The following is an 18,825-nucleotide window of genomic DNA, read 5'->3' on the forward strand; positions in this document are numbered from 1 at the left end:
TAGATGGTCAGATCAGCAGCAGGCACACGCCCCAATGTTTTGTAAAATTGGCGTACTACTCGGACAATATAGTTCCCAGCAGCGACCTGGGAGTCCAAGATGCATCCAGACATCCTCCCCATGCTGTCCCCGAACCATTTCGGTGGTGTTTCTATCAACTTCTAACCTTTTCAAGTGAACCAGACACCCTCCACTCTTTAGAGCAGGGGGTGCCTGGTTTAATGCTCGGGTTCCCCCATTGACTTCCATTATACTTGGGTGCTCGGTTGAGCACCCGAGCATCCCAATGTGTTTGGCCTGAGCACCCAAGCACTATGGTGCTCGATCAACACTATTAATGATAGTGAGGATGGGATTAATAGCACCATTTCTATTTTTGCAGATGACACCAAGCTATGCTGTACTGTTCAGTCTATGGAAGATATCCATAAAATATAAGCTGACTTGGACACTCTGAGTGATTGGGAATCAACTTGGCAAATTAGGTTCAATGTATGTAAATGCATCTCTGTACATCATATTTCCTAGGACTGTGGTGGAGAATCTATGGCACTTGGAGCCCTCTCTGTGGGCACCCGCCCCTGGAAAAATTCTATGGTGTACCAATATGCCTTAGATTTTTCCTGCCATTCATCAGCACACGGCGTATTATGAATGGCACAGGTAGCGCATTGAATGTAGGCAGACTATCATAGTTAAATGATAAAGTACATGGAAGTTATAATATATTGGTATTTAGGTTAAATTGCCATTTTGGGTTGCAGTTTGGTCACATGGTCTCTAAAAACTTCAGTCTAAAGAAGCTTTGACGCTTCTGGAAAGTAAGAACTGTGAATCTGTAGAATAGACTTCCTCAGTACGTGGTCACAACAGGGACAATGGATATTTTTAAAAAGGGTTTAGATGAATTCTTAAAAGTAAATGACATTAATGCTTATCAAAATGTGTAGAAATCTGAGTCTCGCTTCCTTTTGGGATTCGCGCCCCCACCTACAGTATCCCTTGTTTCAACTTGATGGGCTTATTTATTTTTTCAACCGTATTAACTATGTAACTATATAACTATTTATTGAGCAGAAAAACACATTCAAAATGTGATATAATTAACAGATTTCTTTTCACATCAATTTGCTTATCAACCACATATTTTAATGTGTGTTACTGCAGTCACTAAGAACATACAGTATGTTAATAAAATCAGCAATTATAGAATTCATTACTGCTTACATATTGATTCACATGAGATTTGTAGCCTCCTCGCTCATTAATTCTTTTATTTGTTAATAAACCATTTTCTTTTTAGTAAAATAATTTTAATGATGGAAAAAAATATTTATTTATTTATTATTTTATATCTGTACCAGAAATAATTCCTTATAAGATAATTGTAATTACTTAGTGGAAACAGAAAGGAGTGATTCTGAGTTTGTGTTTTGAATTGCTATCCCCTACCTTCTAGAATGTATTATCAACATTTTATAAAAATTTAATGAAATATTGGGCAAATTGGTTCTACCAATGTTTTCTTTGGCATGAACTAGTGAATCTGAATATTGCAATCCAAATCAATTTACTAATATCCAAATCTGTCACAGAGGTGCATGCTGCAGTAATCATTTTAACACCTGCAATGCAAATGATTGCCTTATTGTAAATATGGTGTACTGTGTACACACCAGCACTAGGGTTTACCGTGTCAGTAGTGCCAGCCATCATTTGCATGCATGTCATGGACCTGCATGCTGAATAACTATTTCTGGTAATAGATTGACTTTCCTATAAACAAAATATGCCTGAAGAAGTGGCATCCATGGGACATCACACAAAATCCATGGGCAATGAACACCCCCCACAGTATCATTTCCTCCATGCTGATGTCATGTATCACAGAGGTCATTGGTTGTTGTGATCATGTAATGTTGTGATACCACGTATACTTTGCAAACATGAAGGAACATTAGAGGTCAGCACCACAAGAATGGTTCAAGATCAATTTTGAGTATGAAATGATGTATAAGTCCCATAAAATTAGTAATAGACCACACCAATATCGCTTTATAAACCGTTAATTGTCACTGTTCCATAAGATCTCTGAAGAAATATTCTTGCATCTCTAGATATTTAATCTTGGTATAGGATTCATGTTTCATTCGGAGTATCAGCAACAGTGTCTATGTGAAACTGTGTCTATAATTTCATTTTTGGATACACATATCAGTCATCCCAATTTAAAACCACTGATTGGTGAACTGAATTAGGGCTCTTTCACACATCAGTGAATCACATACATGCGTGGTCCATGTTCTCGATGGAGAGTATTTTGTGTGTATTCACACATCCATGATTTTCCTCTGACTGTACATAACTCAATCGCAAAACCAGAGGGACATGCACTTCTTTGGTATGCGATCCAGACCAACAATGCCCACTGAAGGCTATCAGGTCAATGAAAACCAATGACACAACACAGATGGCATCTGTGATGGCGTGATTTTCACAACCCATTAGTAGGAGATGTTCTGGAAATTAATTTTCAGCCTAGCAGCATACAAGGAATATGCATGACAAACGGAGGGCAAATAGCTCATTCACGGACCAAACACGGTTATCTTGACAGATGAACCACTGACCATCTTGACACAGATTTCATCACAGACACTACCATATGAAATAGGATTTACATTGATTAAATGTTAGAATGCTACAAAAGCATTGGGCATCATTAATATGGAATAGGTGTCAGCCCACATATGGGTAGGACACACAATAGGCATGAATGGCAGAATTCATATGTCTGCATCTCACAATAAAGTGAAAATAAAAAACTTAATTACTTAAATATCAAAAATGAACTGAACAAACACTGAGGAAAAACTTTGTTAAATAAGCAAGTCATTGAGCCCCCGATATGTTCAAAAGACCCTCAAAACAAATTAATAGACTCCAGATGAATCAATGCAGCAATTCGCCTGAAGTCTCCCTCCCAACATTGAACCTCAATTGCAGACAAGAATAGGACATGCTCTATTTTTTTGCAGAAACGGAAGGACGGATGCGGAAGTGCGGATCTGCAAATACGGATGCGGACAGCACATTCCGGCCCCATTGAAAATGAATGGGTCTGCACCAGTTCTGCAAAATTGCGGAACAGACGCGGACCATTTTTCGGACGTGTGAATGGAAAAGATATTCCTCAAAATTAAAATAAATTAAATTATTAAAGTTAAGCAAAAAGCATAGATGTGGTAGGCAATAGCAAGTGCTGGGCGGCACTAAATCAGGTGCTAGGCGGCACCAAGTGAGAAACCATATGTCCTACCACAATCCGGGGGGTTCCAGTGCACATCCATGAATCCAGGAGGGAAAGCAAAAAACATCTATCCCTGGGCTAGATGATGATGTGGTATTGAAAGACAGGGTGGGCAAAGAACTGTCACTGATATTGCCCTACAGGGGGTGCTATTCTGGCCCTGATAGCCTAACCACAGAACACCCGCCCTGATAAGAGCGACCCCATCCAGAACCTTACCCTATATAAAAATGGCCCTAGAAAGCCCCTAGCCCCTAGGCCCCTGACTTCCAGGTGATCACTATATAGATCTATGTGTTTTTGACTCATTAAAAAAGTATATTATAAGTATATTGCGCCCCTCTGTGTATATAGAAACATAGAATGTGTCGGCAGATAAGAACCATTTGGCACATCTAGTCTGCCCAATATACTAAATACTATGAATAGCCCTTAGCCCTTTCTTATATGAAGGATGGCCTTATGCCTATCCCATGCATGCTTAAACTCCTTCATAAAGGAGGTATGTATCACACCAATCGATAGCACACCTATACCAGTCCTTAAAAAGACTTTTGTGGCCCTATTAGCTAGCGTTTGGTGTCCCTAACAGCCTGTCCCTGCACCACACAGCAACCTCTCTCTACACTGGCAAAAGACTGAATGTAAAATGGCGGCCAGATCTTGTTTATTTATAAGGTAGGGGGTATGTCCATGTGCTGAAACGTCTCAATTTGCTGTCCTGTACCACCTTAAGGATGTATCATGGGTCAAAGTTCTTCACAATGTAAAAGAATATGGCGGGCGCGAATATCTCCATATGTTCGGCGAATCACGAACACGTAAAGTTCGCCGCAAAACGACCGCCAGGTGAACTGCAAGGCCATCTCTAGTCATGGACAGTCCAGCCCAAAGTGAGCAGTAGAATTGGACCATGGAGCTATTGAAGAAGGTGGTTTGATGAATCATGTTTGCTTCTGCATGTGTAAATATTACTTTAGAAAATTGTTGCAGACCAACTACACTCCTTCATCTCATTGGCATCTTTCAACAGGATAAGGAGCCCTGCCACACTGCAAAAATTGTTCAGGATTATTTTGAGCAGCATGACAAAGAGTTCAGGTTAGCGACTTGGCCTCCAAATGCCCTAGACCTCTCAGATAGAGTATCTGTGAGAGATGCTAGAAATAACAACCTTGATCCATGAAGGTCCCAATTCACAATTTTAAGGATTTAAAATGACCTACTGCCATCACAGATCTGGAATCCATAACTTGATGGGTCAGAGCTTCTTGATGACAAGAGGGCCATCTGCACAAAATTAGGCAGGTGGTTTTAATGGCAAATTGGTGTATTATTAGATTGATGTTCTTTTATACTTTTATGTACAACAGCCACATTGGATGGACGTCAAAGGACACCATTGCAATTCTCTTTAAGCTGAAGGGAAATTTCCACAAAAGCAAAGAAAATGAAATATTTATATTTTCTTTCAACATATTTATCTAACAATCTATAGTTTATACTCATTAATAAGTAAGCTTAGTATGGATTATGTGATAAAATGACTAGAAATGCTGATAAATATTAATTCTCCTTAACATAGTGGACTATACCAGAAATGTAAAGTCAGTTGTCTTTCTTTTTTTACTCTGTCCCAGATATTCAGAATGATCAGGATCGGGTGATAATGTACAAAACTTTAATTGATACACTTCCAGCACTGAGCAAGACTACCCTGGCAGCTTTAATTGAACACCTTTACAGGTTAGTCTGCCCTTCTGTGCAATATGATTAGATGAAGCAACTGTAATAGAAAATGAATTATTTGTCTGTCTTTAATGGTTGCTATAACGATAGTTTTACATTCCAAAAATGTTACAGTACCAGACAATGTAGTTCTAGAAACAAAAAATATGATAATTATAATAATCGGAGTTATATAAAAATAATATGTTGTAGATTAAATGTCTTTCAATTATCACCCATTTATTGTATTAGAGTTAGGCCTCTTTCACACGGGTGTCGCATGTGAGGGCCAGATAGGATGCGGGTGCGTTACGGGAAAATCGTGCGATTTTTCCTGCGAGTGGGGTGAGTTTTGTATGCGATTGCGCTGCGTTATTTAGTTTTTTCCACGTGAGTGCAATACATTTTGAGTGCGTGTGAGAAAAAACTGAATGTGGTACCCAGACCCAAACCCGGACTTCTTCACAGAAGTTCGGGTTTGGGTTAGGTATTCTGTAGATTTTAATATTTTCCCTTATAACATGGTTATAAGGGAAAATAATAGCATTTTTAATACAGAATGCTAAGTAAATTAGGGATGGAGGGGTTAAAAAAAATAATAATAATTAAACTCACCTCATCCACTTGTTTGCGCAGCCCGGATTGTCTTCATTCTTATTCTTTGATGACCTTGTAAGAAAAGGACCTTTGGTGATGTCACTGCGCTCATCACATGGTCCATCACCATGGTGACGGACCATGTGATGAGCGCATTAAAGGTCATTAAAGAAGAAGAAATAAGAGAAGCCGGGCTGCGTGAACAAGAGGATGAAGTGAGTTTAATATTTTTTTTAACCCATCTATCCCAAAGTTACTTAGCATCCTGCTAAATAAAACTATGGGTTAAAATCACACCACATCTGCACTTGCTTGCGGATGCTTGCGATTTTCACGCAGCCCCATTCACTTCTATGGGGCCTGCGTTGGGTGAGAAACACACAATATAGAGCATGCTGCGATTTTCACACAATGCACAAGTGATGCGTAAAAATCCCCGCTCATGTGCACAGCCCCATAGAAATGAATGGGTCCGGATTCAGTGCGGGTGCAATGCGTTCACCTCACGCATTGTACCCGCGCAGGAAAACTCGCCCGTGTGAAAGGGGCCTAACAGAATGTTCAATGGTGTAATCTTAAAGAGGTATTCCAGTTGGTTGAAGTTATCCTCTATACATAGATAACTATTAGATTGGTCGGGATCCTATCGTTGCAACCCCCATCGATCACGAGAACGATGGCACAGTACCCCCTGCAACCCCTGTGAAATGAACAGAGTGGCTGGTCGACCATCTGTGTGAACGCTATATTTCTTTCTATAGGAATTTCGGAAATAGCTGAGTGCAGCCACACTCATGTGCAACCGGCTGCTCTGTTCTTTTCAGGGGTGCTGCAGGGAGTACAGGGCCCTCATTTTCATGATTGGTGGGAGTACCCCCACTGATATAATAGTTATCCCCTATCTTATGGATAGGGAATAACGTCAACCAACAAGAATACCCCTTGTGAAGCAGTGACAGGAGTCATTTATGATGTGAGATATGTGTCACCCAGAATGTCACTGCAGGAAGCATTCTAAAAGAGGTTTTGTTTGCACCAGGAACGTGTCACCAAGGTGCCCGGCCTTGGTGGAGTAAAGGCCCTTAGATTAGGTGTCCACTAAGGTAGTTGGTGGACATCATGATAGATAGATAGCATAGCTGGTTCCAGCTAGTCAGGCTTTTACTGGGAACAGGCAATGTGCTGGGTGGGTGCCTGTCCGGGACTTGGGGCATGCTCATGTCCAGGAATTCTATTTAATCCTGCTGCTGGACTTAGGTGTGTCTCAGTCTGGGGAAGAAGGTAGACAGTGTGAGGTAACACTGTCAGTGTGTGCCATGTTTGTTGGACCCGGCTGTGATCCGGATTTATCGGCTAAATAAAGAAGACTTTGATGAACTTTGTGGTGTCCCTGCCTCTGTACACTGGTCAAGTGTTAAGGTCACTGTACAGTATGTAACACGCATCAAAAAATGCTAAACTCACCCATATTTCTTTTACTTTGTACAATTTTTTTCTGTCACTTCTATGACGGTGTGTACATAAAGGTGCTGATGTGAAATTGCAATTTCCCTTTCCGGGATTAAGAACATTTTATTTATCATAATACAAATGAATTCATATAAATTTGATGTCGCTAGGGTGTCACGACCTATCGCTGACCCTGTTGTGCCTTGGGTCACAAGGTCGCAGCGGGTGGCTACTAGTGTTGATCGCGAATATTTTTATCGCTAATTTTTATCGAGAATATTAGTACTTTGAGAATTTGCGAAGATGTAGAATATAGTGCTATATATTCGTAATCCCGAATATACTAGATTTATTTTTCGTCTGTAACCTCCCTTCTTGCTTTTGGGCCAATGAGAAGGCTGCAATATCTTTATCAGAGCTTAGCAACATCCCTAGCAACCAATAGGAAAGTTGACTATCCCTTTACTATATAAGAACCTCCCCAGCAGCCAAGTCTTGCTGTTTTTTTTGCAGTTCTGAGAGAGAGAGCAGTGACATTGCTGTGCTCTGTGCTTTCATCTGGATCCTATTCCTTTTCCAATTACATTAGATAGTAAGTTAGCTCATATATATAATACAGATAGTTAGTGGGAGATAGTCAGTGTAGGTTAGATAGTGATATTGTGTGGCTGATTGTGCAGGGTGTTAGGTAGTGTGATAGGAATTATTGTTTCTCTGCTGTCCATACATACATGCTACAGACATAGTGCTGTTGTCACAAAAATACTTAGTGCACCAATCAGTTATATCTACTCAGACCTGATAAAATGTGAAGCTGCATGTATTGCACAAAAAATATGTGCATCATTAGTGCCGATTTGCACAATCACAAAAATAATGACTGGAGATCACAAATTCTAGAATTTGCTAATTTATTGCGAATATTGTGTGAAAAATTAATGAAAATCAATATTGTCTGTGCCGCTCATCACTAGTGGCTATTCGCTCGGTTTCAAGATATCGCTCCATGACCTAGTGGTGGGAATGGATTCTGGTCCAGGTTTTCCTGTTTATGTTTGCGATCCTTTTTGTCCCATTTAGGAATCTGTAGCTTTTCCTTTCAGCTGTTCTCTGTCAGCCACTTTCAGCTACTATATATTCTCCCTTTCTGCTTCCCTTGTTACCAGATATAGGCCTTCTTTCCAGAATGAATTTTTATTGTGAATATTGGCACTTCGGGAATTTGCGAATATCTAGAATATACTGCTCTATCTTCGTAATCGCGAATATTCTAGATTTTTTTTTTATCAGTACACATGATCCTCACAGCTTCTTGCTTGTGGGACAATAATAAGGCTGCAATAGTTTTGACTTTAGGAGTAGTGTTAATTGTGAATTTTCATATCGCAAATTTTAAGATTGACGATTTTCGCAATCAAGAAAAAAAAGTCGAGATCACAAATGAGCAAATTCGCACATATATGACGAATATTCGCCCAAATATTAATGAAATATTGCAAATTTGAATATTGCCCCTGCCTCTCATTACTGGTTAGCGCCAAGAAGAAGCACACTCCTTTTACACCATTGTCAACTGATTTCACATAGATGTTCTATTAAACGCTTATACAAGTAGAGCCCCCTGAAAGAGTGGAGAGGGTGCCAGCAGCAAGTTTGTGTTGACGTCACAGATTATTTTGCCCTTCCTCTGATCCGTCAGAACAATAACCCACAAAAAACTGTTCCTGGCTGTGGAGCATCAGCCTTCACTCGGTCAGCATCTGTTATGGGGGATCTGTGAATGACACTGTTATGGGTGGGGATCTGTGGATGACGCACTGTTATGAGGATCTGTGGATGACACTGTTATGGGGGGATCTGTGGATGACACTGTTATGGGGGGATCTGTGGATGACACTGTTATGGGGGAAATCTGTGGATGGTACTGCTATGGGGGGATCTGTGGATGACACATATATAGCATCTTATCCCTATAGATCCCCCTATAACAGTGTCCCTGTGTAAATAGTGAATGACCCCCAATACAGGGGCTGGGGGCCGGCAACTGGTGTTGGAAGGCCAGCATGGTCAGATGCAGTCACTGTATTCTATTACATCTGGCTCACTGTAGTATTCATATGTAACGTGTAGGCATGGAAGCTTTGTTAAACTATAGAAATCCTCTGCAGCAGTAGCTAAATTCATGTAGTACTCACTTGAAACTTCCGTAGCAGGCAGGCCGGGTGGCAGCGTAAAATCACTCACTCTGTCACGCACCTGCTCCTCCCACTTTATGAATGAAGCAGGCAGAGCAGGCGTGTGATGTAGTGAGTGACGTTACGCTGCCGCCCCGCCTGCCTGCTACGGGAGTTTCAAGTGAGTACTATGTGGATTTCACTACTGCTGCAGAGGATTTCTATAATTTAACAAAGCTCACATGCCTACACGTTACATATGAATACTACAGTGAACGGGTCCTGGTGTAATAGAATACAGTGACTGCACCGGGCCCCGCTGCCATTCCAATATCAGTTGCCGGCCCCCAGCCCCTCCTCCCTCCCCGCTGATACATTGCCCGCCGCGCTGTGCAGCATCGCGGCCGGCGATGTATCAGTGTTAAATGGCAGCATTTGTCCCATAAGTAGTGATGAGAAGCAGGGGCAATATTCGAATTCGCAATATTTCGCAAATATTTTGTAGAATACTCGTCATATATTCACAAATTTGAGAATTCTAAATTATATTCTTGATTGCAAAAATCGGCAATGTAATATTCGCGTAATGTGTGCGAAATACAGGCGTGGGTCACTTATGCTAAATTTTTCAAGCTGGTATAAGTTTTCTAAGACCCTAACTATCTGATTTATATATATAGTTAACTTAAGTTAACTGTCTAATGTAATAACACAAAGTACATAACAGCAATAAACTTTTGAAAATAGATGCTGGGGAGGTTCTTAAATAGTAAGGGGTAGGCAACTTTTCTACTGGTTGCTAGGGATGTTGCTAAGCTGTGACAAAGCCTTCTTATTGGCCCACAAGCTAGAAGAAGGGAGGGATGATCACCTGATGTGTACTGTGTTAAAAGAAAAAATATATATACACGGATATTTGTCATTACGAATATATAGCACTATATTCTAAATATCCGCAAATTCTCGAAGTGCAGATATCCGCGTAAAAAATTTGCTTTTCGAATAAATACTACCCATAAGACGCACTGCCATTTCCCCCACACACTTTTGGGGGGAAAAGTGTGTCTTATAGGGTGAAAAATACGGTATTTGTGGCCTTTAGTGGTGTATTTCAGTAGAAAAATAAAGATATATTCAGCATTCAGCACTGCAGTTATATGTGGGAAAGTACTTTTTGCGGTATAGACCAAATTACGTTGTGGTGAAATTTTGTATTTACATTTCACACACTGCGCGCTTACGTGACGACGTCCATAGGAGCAGGTGAATACACTATGCACTAACCCTGCATAAAATGCAAAATAAATCTAATCTGCGGTATTGCTTACTGGACACTACAGGGACTTCTCTGCAGCACAGAAACCGCAAGAGGACTGAGTCTCGCTCTTCCAGCGTGGACCTACTTCCTCTGCTACGTACAGTTCACTTCAGATCACTCCGCCTTAGGCGCCAGTAATTTTTTTTTAAAACTGACAGCCTATAACCCTCTGTTGAAAAGTCTTAGTGGCTTCTATACGTGGAAAAATAAAAAATTTACTCTGCGTTCACTGTTCCAGTTATATGTGGTGAAGCCTTTAGTGGCATATATCAGTATAAAAAGAAAAAAGATTCAGCGCTACAGTTATATGCAGTAAAATCTTTTATGAATTATTTCGGTGGACAAAAAATCTTGTATTCTGCATTAAGCGCTGCACTTATATGCGTTAAAATCTTTTTTATTTTTTTATTTTGGTGGAAATACAAATTTCCACCTCCTCCATTAACTTCCTCATCTCTTCATTAGCATCGGACACACTAACTTTAACCCCCCCCCAGCTATATATATAAGGGGTGCAAGCACCACCTAAGGGCGAATAAAGGTAAATGACACTGCCATCTTGTTAAAGGGAATTTCAGCATAATACCACAATACATTTGATATGATATTTAGCAGGAGTTTAAAGTGCCCACATATAGCACATAGTTGGACACTGCATCAAGATGAATTAGGTGTGGATCAGCCAGGATTTCCACACACCAATGTCTGATGCATAAGACTATATCATCCACGGTGCCACACCAACAATTTGACAAAAGAGACCGGTTTCTTCTGGCTACCTGCCTCAGCTACTATTCTGATGCTGTTACCCACTTGATGCCACACATCTGATTCCAAGTGTTCCTTCTTTCACCCACCATCTTCAGCAAGTTCTGGTATTGCCACCCACCTCCAAAGTATGTCACCTTGCCACTATGTGGTCTCCTCATGCTTCTTCCACCTCTAGACCCTGTCATTGGGCCACTCTGTGGTCTCCTCATGCTGCTTTCACCTCAACACTATGTCATAGGTCCACTCTGTGTACTTCTTATGCTGTTCCCACCCTCCCCACTTCATGACTGGTCCACTATTTTGGCTTTCGGCTTGGCTGACATCATCATTTATTTGACACTTCTGATCTGTCAGAAGGAAGGAAAGACGAGACGCACAACGGATCCTGTCTGTGTAGCAGCTGCAAGGCCTGTATGGTACCATCAGAATTGGCTTGTGATTTGGTAGCCAAAAGTAGGGGTGGGTACAAAACACAGAAGACCTAAAAAGAGTGTACTTCTTCTTGACGCTAACATCAACCTGTAAGGCTGAGATGATACTTGAGTTATTTGGATAGTTTCGGCCCCGTGACCACCCAAATAAGTGCAGTATGCTGCTATTCTAAGAGCGACATCTGTCATCTGCATGTCATAGACTCACAATAATATTTCACTACCAAAGCAGACTCTCTATGCGTGTTACTACAAGGCACAGTGTTCTACACCACTATAAAGGCTCTCAGCAGCCAGGATATAGCCATTTTTTATGTAATTTGCCAGCAAATTTATTCGTATCAAACCTAATTTGCGATGACCTCAGGTTAGGGGAAAGACATGCCCTGGAATGGGGGTGGACTGGGAATGGTCCCACTACCAAATCTTCCTTCCCAATCCAAATAAAATACAGTCCTTGTACTTAACAAACAAAATAGCTTCAGCAACTATGTTTGCTGAAGCCAGCACTATCTTCCTGGGTTTTAATTATCTCATCCAGTAGATATATACAACCCATCCAGGACTTTTACTGTACACATCACCACACTACCAAATCACAAGCCAATTCTGATGGGACTAAACAGGACTTACAGCTGCTACACAGACAGTATCCGTTATTTGTCTCATTTTCCTTCCTTTTGACAGATCAGAAGAAGGGTCAAATAAATGATAATGTCAGCCAGGCCGAATGGAAAAATAGTGGCCCAGTCATGAAGTGGGGAGAGTGGTAACAGCACAAGAAGTCCACAGAGTGCCCCTGTGACATAGTGGTGAGGTGAAAGCAGCATGAGGAGACCACAGAGTAGCCCAATAACAGAGTCTGGAGTTAGAGGCAGCATCAGGAGGAGGCCACTGAGTGGCACAATGACAGTGTAGAGGTGGCAGCAGCATGAGGAGGCCACAGAGTGGCACAATAACAGTATGCAGGTGGCAGCAGCATCAGGAGACCACACAGTGGGAAAGTGACATAGTGTGGAGGTGACAGCAGCATCAGGAGACCACAGAGTGACCCGATGACACACTGGAGTGGTGGCAGCAGCATCAGGAGACCACAGAGTAGCAAGATGACATAGTGTGGAGGTGACAGCAGAATCAGGAGACCACAGAGTGGCAAGGTGACATAGTGAGGAGGTGGCAGCAGCATCAGGAGACCACAGAGTGACCAGGCGACAGAGTGGGGAGGTGGGTGTCAATACGAGTACCAGCTGAAGATTGTGGGTGAAAGAAAGAGCACTTGGAATCATATGTGTGGCATCATGCGGGTGGCAGCATCAGAAAAGTAGCTGAGGCAGGTAGCCAGAAGAAACCGGTCTCTTTAGTCAAAGTGTTGGTGTGGCACCATGGATGATCTAGTCTAATGCATCAGGCATTGGTGGGTAGAAATTCTGGCGGATCCATGCCTGATTTATCTTGGCAAAGGTAAGTCTCTCCACATTTTGGGTGGACCGGCGAGTTCTTCTTGGGGTAACTATGGCCCCTGCCGCTCTAAACACCCGCTCTGATGCCACACTACTGGCTAAACAGAACAGCTTTTCCAGGGCAAACTCTGCTAATTGCGACAACAAATCCAGTTTGGCTGCCCAGTAGTCCAGCGGATCTTCAATATGGGGTGGCAGGGTACTGTCCAAATTTGCCACCACCTGCAGGTTCAGGTCCTGCTCCAGGTCTAGCTGCTGCTGCTGAGTAGTTTGAAGAAAGCTGCTCATCAGCGACATTAGACTCAATTTGCTGCTGATGGAGCTGGAACTGCTCCTATCCCCCCCCTTGCAAAAGCAAGTGAGTATGCATCGAACCATTTGTGCAAGTGACTCGGAGGGACTCCCTGCCTTCAGCTCCACTGCATATTGCCATGGTGTGTGAGGGTCCTCTGCCTCATCATCCTCGTCGCCCTGTAGCTTCTCTAGCTGTTCCTGCTCCTCCTCTCCTGTTACCTACTGTATGTGTAAAAACCACTCATTTTGCTGCACATTGATTGTGCTCCAATGTCCTTCTCCTCCTCCAGTTCAGCCCCCACAGAGCTCATGTGGCCATGAGATCTAGGCGCTTCATCTCCGGAGTCCACTGACCAGCTAGATTAACCAGCATCTTTTTTAGGACATAAAGCAGTAGGCAGTGGACAGACATTGTTCATCCCGTAGTCCTGGCGACTGACAAATTACGTGACCTTTTCAAAGGTCCTGAGCAAACGGCAAGTGTCACACATGAGCTGCCACTGGCTGACATCGAAGATACACGGGGGAGTACTCATGTCCGCTTGGATCATAAGAAATCGTTTATTGCCTTTCTCTGTTATAGTCAGTCCAACTTATGGAGGGTGGCATTCCAACGGGTGGAAACGTTGCATATCAGCCTATGTTGGGGGATGCCGTTCTGCGGCTGCAGCTCAAGGAGGGTGTGCTTTGCGGTGTATGAGTGGCTAAAGTTCATGCAAAGTTTTTTGGCCATTGTTAGGATGTCTTGCAGATGGGTGGAAGACTTCAGGAACCACTTGACAACCAGATTGAACATGTGTGCTATGGAGGACAGATAGCTCAACACTGCTTGACGCAGCACTGACACCATGTTCTTTCCGTTGTCAGTCACCATGGTTCCGATTTTGAGTTGTCGTGGAGAAAGCCAGGATTCGAATTCTTGATGAAGGACATGGAACAGTTCCTCCCCTGTGTGACTTTGTTCGCCCAGGCAAACAAGGTGCAGAAAAGCACGACACCGCCGTTCCCTGCACGTGTTGTATGCTGGAGGGGCACTAAATTGTCCCTGCAGTGGAGGCTGAGGACACGGTGGAGGATGAGGAGGCAGAGGCGGACATTGTCGCAGGACCAATGGCGTGACAATGTGAAGGCTATAAAGCTGATATGCACCTGGCAAAGTTGCTCTTGTGACTGTGCAGGAACCACATTCACCCAGGGGGCCGTAAATGACATGTATTGTCCCTGAATGTAGTTACAGCTCCAGACATTAGCGCTGTTGTGCACTTTGGCAGACACCGACAGGCTCAAGGACTGGCCCACCTTCTGCTCTTCATGTGTTTGCAGGGCTGGCACTGCCTTTTTGGCAAGAAATTACGGCTTGGGACTCGGCACAAGCCATCCGTTTTCTGAAAGGAGCAGAGTCCACCACTTGGAAAGGGAGGGACAGCAGCAGCAACTTGGACAGAAGCACATTCAGCTTCTGCTCCGCTGGATGAGTGCACGCAAACTGTTGTCGCTTGGCAATCGCTTTGGTGATAAGAAGTACAGACAGCAACCTTCGGCTGAGGTGGTAGAGCCTTGCCTGCCTTAAACCAGATTTGTGCCACTGGGTGATGCAGTGGTTGCTGCGGCATGTTGGACCACCACATTGTAGCCACTGTTTTCCCAGGCCAATTTATAGTGACACTGTATATGTTGACGCAGGGCCGTGGTGCCAACATTGGCACCCTGGCCACGCTTCACCTTCTGCCCTCAGATTCTATATATGGCCATGTTCACCTCCTCTGGTGGATTAAGAAAAAAACTGCCACACCGCTGAGTAGGTGATTTTACCCCCAACACTACGCACTGACTGACTGACTGATTCCGTGAAACAGTACACCACTACTTTCCGGGCAGGTAGGCTCCTGCGAAAGGAGTGGTCTACCCCGGGAATTTTTGGCTACCGGCCTCCCACTGCTGCCACCCTGCTGACTCCCGGTGTTACGACCAGAGGATGTGGATCCTCTGTGTCAGCTGATAGAGGACTGGAATTAGTCTAATATCGCTGACTGCTGACTCTCAGAGACAGGACCCTGGTGTCTGCACCTGTTACCTTGAATGCAGCTACCTGCAGTAGTGTGAACAGAGTCCAACAGAGGCAGAATAAAGTAACAGATGGTCTTTACTGGCAGACAGTATTCAAAAAGTCACTTGACAGATACAGGCAACACAAAGTTCAGAGCAATATAGCATGCAGATATAAGCAGTCTCAGAGGCAGCGCAGGGTCTGGATCCAGGCAGACTTTACATGGGCAGATGCATAATCAGGCAGTGCAGATATAAGCAGTCTCATAGGCAGCGCAGGGACTGGATCCAGGCAGACTTACTGGAAGAGATGGACTGATGCGTTGTCAGGCAGTGCAGAGGTCTATAATCCAGGAGGTCCAATAAACAGACAGCAGGCAGATGCGTAGTCAAATGAAGCGGAGGTCAGAATCCAGGAAATCCAACAAACAGACACAGTGGAGTGCTTCAGCGGGAGTCCAGAGGTACAACAACCACGCTTGGGCACTTCATGATGAGTGAAGCTGCCTTAAATACAACTAGTCCCGCCTTCGGGTGGGGATGGTAATCAGGAACCAGCTGCCTACTCCTATAAGAAAGGGAGAGGTGCGCGCGCACGTGCTATAGCTCATCAGATGACACCTGGCAAAGAGGACGGATGCAACGGTATGCTGGCGGGCACCTGCGTCTCCTACAAGGTAAGCCAGTACTGGGACCCATAGTGCTGCAATGTGTAGACAGAGATCTGCCACCCTGCAGTGGAGATGCAGATCCCATACTGACAGTACCCCCCCTCTTACGCCCCCTCCTCCACACGGCTGACCTGGAGAGAAATTTCTTCAGCAACAGAGGGGCATGAATATTCTCTGCAGATTCCCATGACCTTTCTTCAGGCCCGTAGCCCTTCCAGTCCACCAAATAGAAGGTCTTACCTCTGATAATCCTCCTGTCTAGAATGTCCTTAACTTCAAACTCATCATCCATAGTGACAGGAGGAGGGTTCTGTGAAGTGCCTTTGCAAAACCTGTTAAAGACAGCTGGCTTAAGTAATGAAACATGAAATGAGTTGGGAATCCGCAAGGTAGCAGGTAGTTTGAGCTTGTAGGCAACAGGATTAATTTTCTTGATCACAGAAAAAGGTCCCAAGAATCGCGGAGCCAGTTTGTAAGAGGGAAGTCTGAGACGGATATTCTTAGAAGAAAGCCATACCTTGTCTCCAATGGCAAACTGAGGAGGAGGTCTGCGCCTCTTATCCGCAGACCTTTTCATCTGGTCCGCTGTTCTCCGAAGCGATACTTTAGTGTCAGACCAGACCCGAGACAGCTGCTCCACACAGGAATCTGCCGCAGGAACTCCAGAAGAAGGCCGCACAGGAAGAGGAACACTTGGATGTCGTCCATAGACCACAAAAAATGGAGATTTACCTGTGGCTTGGTTGACTCTATTGTTATGAGCAAATTCTGCCCAGGGAAGATGCTTCACCCAGTCATCCTGATGGGCATTGGTGAAATGTCGCAGGAAGCTGACCAATATTTGGTTCATGCGTTCCACCTGGCCGTTAGTCTGTGGATGATAGGCAGAAGAGAAGTCCAAAGAGACATTCAGAGACTTACATAAAGATCTCCAGAACCGGGAGGTGAATTGTACTCCTCTATCTGAGACGATATGGAGGGGAAATCCATGAAGGCGGAAGATATGTAAAATAAATAGCTCAGCAAGACGAGGAGCAGATGGCAGACCTGGAAGCGGAATAAAGTGCGACATCTTAGAAAAACGGTCAACGACAACCCAAATGACTGTACAGCCCTCAGAGACAGGTAAATCGGTTATGAAGTCCATACCAATATGCTGCCAGGGGACCTCAGGCACCGGAAGAGGCAATAATAAACCTGCAGGTTTCAGTCTGGGAGACTTATTCTGGGCACACAAGGTACAGGAAGCCACAAAGTCTACAATATCCGCTGTTATGGATGGCCACCAGTAATGTCTGGAGATGAGATTCAAGGTCCCCCGTTGACCTGGATGGCCGGCAATCTTGGATGCATGCCCCCACTGTAAAACCTTCCTTCGTTTAGATTCCGGAACAAAGATCTTACCTGGGGGAACCTTGGACAGGTTAACTGGAGCCACTGGGACTACTTTATTTGGTTCAATGATAAACTGGGGTTCGTCTTCTGAATCTGTGGTTTCAAAGGACCTGGAGAGAGCGTCCGCTTTGATATTTTTGTCAGCGGACCGAAAATGCAATTGAAAATTAAATCGGGCAAAGAAGAGAGACCAACGGGCCTGACGAGGATTAAGTCGTTGAGCTGTCTGCAAATAGGTGAGGTTCTTATGATCGGTGTAAATTATGACTGGTAGGCTAGAACCCTCCAGAAGATATCTCCATTCCTCTAGAGCCAACTTAATTGCTAGGAGTTCCCTGTCCCCAATAGAATAGTTTTTTTCGGCAGCGGAAAATAACTTAGAAAAAAAACCACAAGGAGACATACGACCTGAGGCATTCTTCTGTGACAGGACGGCCCCGGCTCCCACAGAGGATGCGTCCACCTCCAAGAAGAACTGTTTGTTGGGTTCTGGGCGTCTAAGGACTGGAGCTGAAGAAAAGGCTTGCTTGAGGGAGGAAAATGCTGTCTCTGCTTCAGGGGACCATAGTTTGGGATTGGCACCCTTCTTGGTCAGGCCAGAAATAGGAGCTGTTAGGGTAGAAAAATTACTGATGAATTGACGATAATAATTGGCAAAGCCCAGGAACCTTTGTATTGCCTTCAGGCCGGAGGGACGGGGCCAGTCGAGCACTGCTGCCACCTTTCCAGGATCCATTTTGAGACCATGATCCGAGATGATGTACCCCAGGAAGGGCAGGGACGACTTTTCAAAGACACACTTTTCCAATTTAGCGTACAGACGATTCTCTCGTAAGCGTTGTAAGACCATCTGCACATGCCTGCGATGAGTTCTGATGTCTCTGGAAAAAATAAGAATATCATCCAAATAGACAACAACACAAGAATAGAGCAGATCTCGAAAAATGTCATTGACAAACTCCTGGAAGACAGCAGGGGCATTACTGAGCCCGAAGGGCATCACGAGGTATTCATAGTGGCCATCCCTGGTATTAAAAGCTGTCTTCCATTCGTCACCCTCACGAATCCGTATTAAATTATATGCCCCCCGCAAGTCCAACTTAGAGAAGATCCGAGCCCCACGGAGTCTATCAAATAATTCAGAAATTAACGGTAAAGGGTATTTATTCTTGATGGTGATC

General features: G+C 43.8%; 1 protein-coding gene across 1 annotated transcript in view; it reads left to right on the forward strand.

Annotated features, from left to right (window-relative positions):
- Positions 1-18,825, forward strand: part of ARAP2 (ArfGAP with RhoGAP domain, ankyrin repeat and PH domain 2) — a 449,134-nt gene that overhangs the window by 355,766 nt on the left and 74,543 nt on the right. Inside the window, 1 exon segment of the mRNA XM_044276099.1 lies at positions 4,951-5,056. Within this exon segment, the coding sequence (XP_044132034.1) occupies positions 4,951-5,056 (106 nt within the window).

Source organism: Bufo gargarizans, chromosome 1 (genome assembly GCF_014858855.1).
Source record: "Bufo gargarizans isolate SCDJY-AF-19 chromosome 1, ASM1485885v1, whole genome shotgun sequence".
Classification (NCBI taxonomy): Eukaryota; Metazoa; Chordata; class Amphibia; order Anura; family Bufonidae; genus Bufo; species Bufo gargarizans.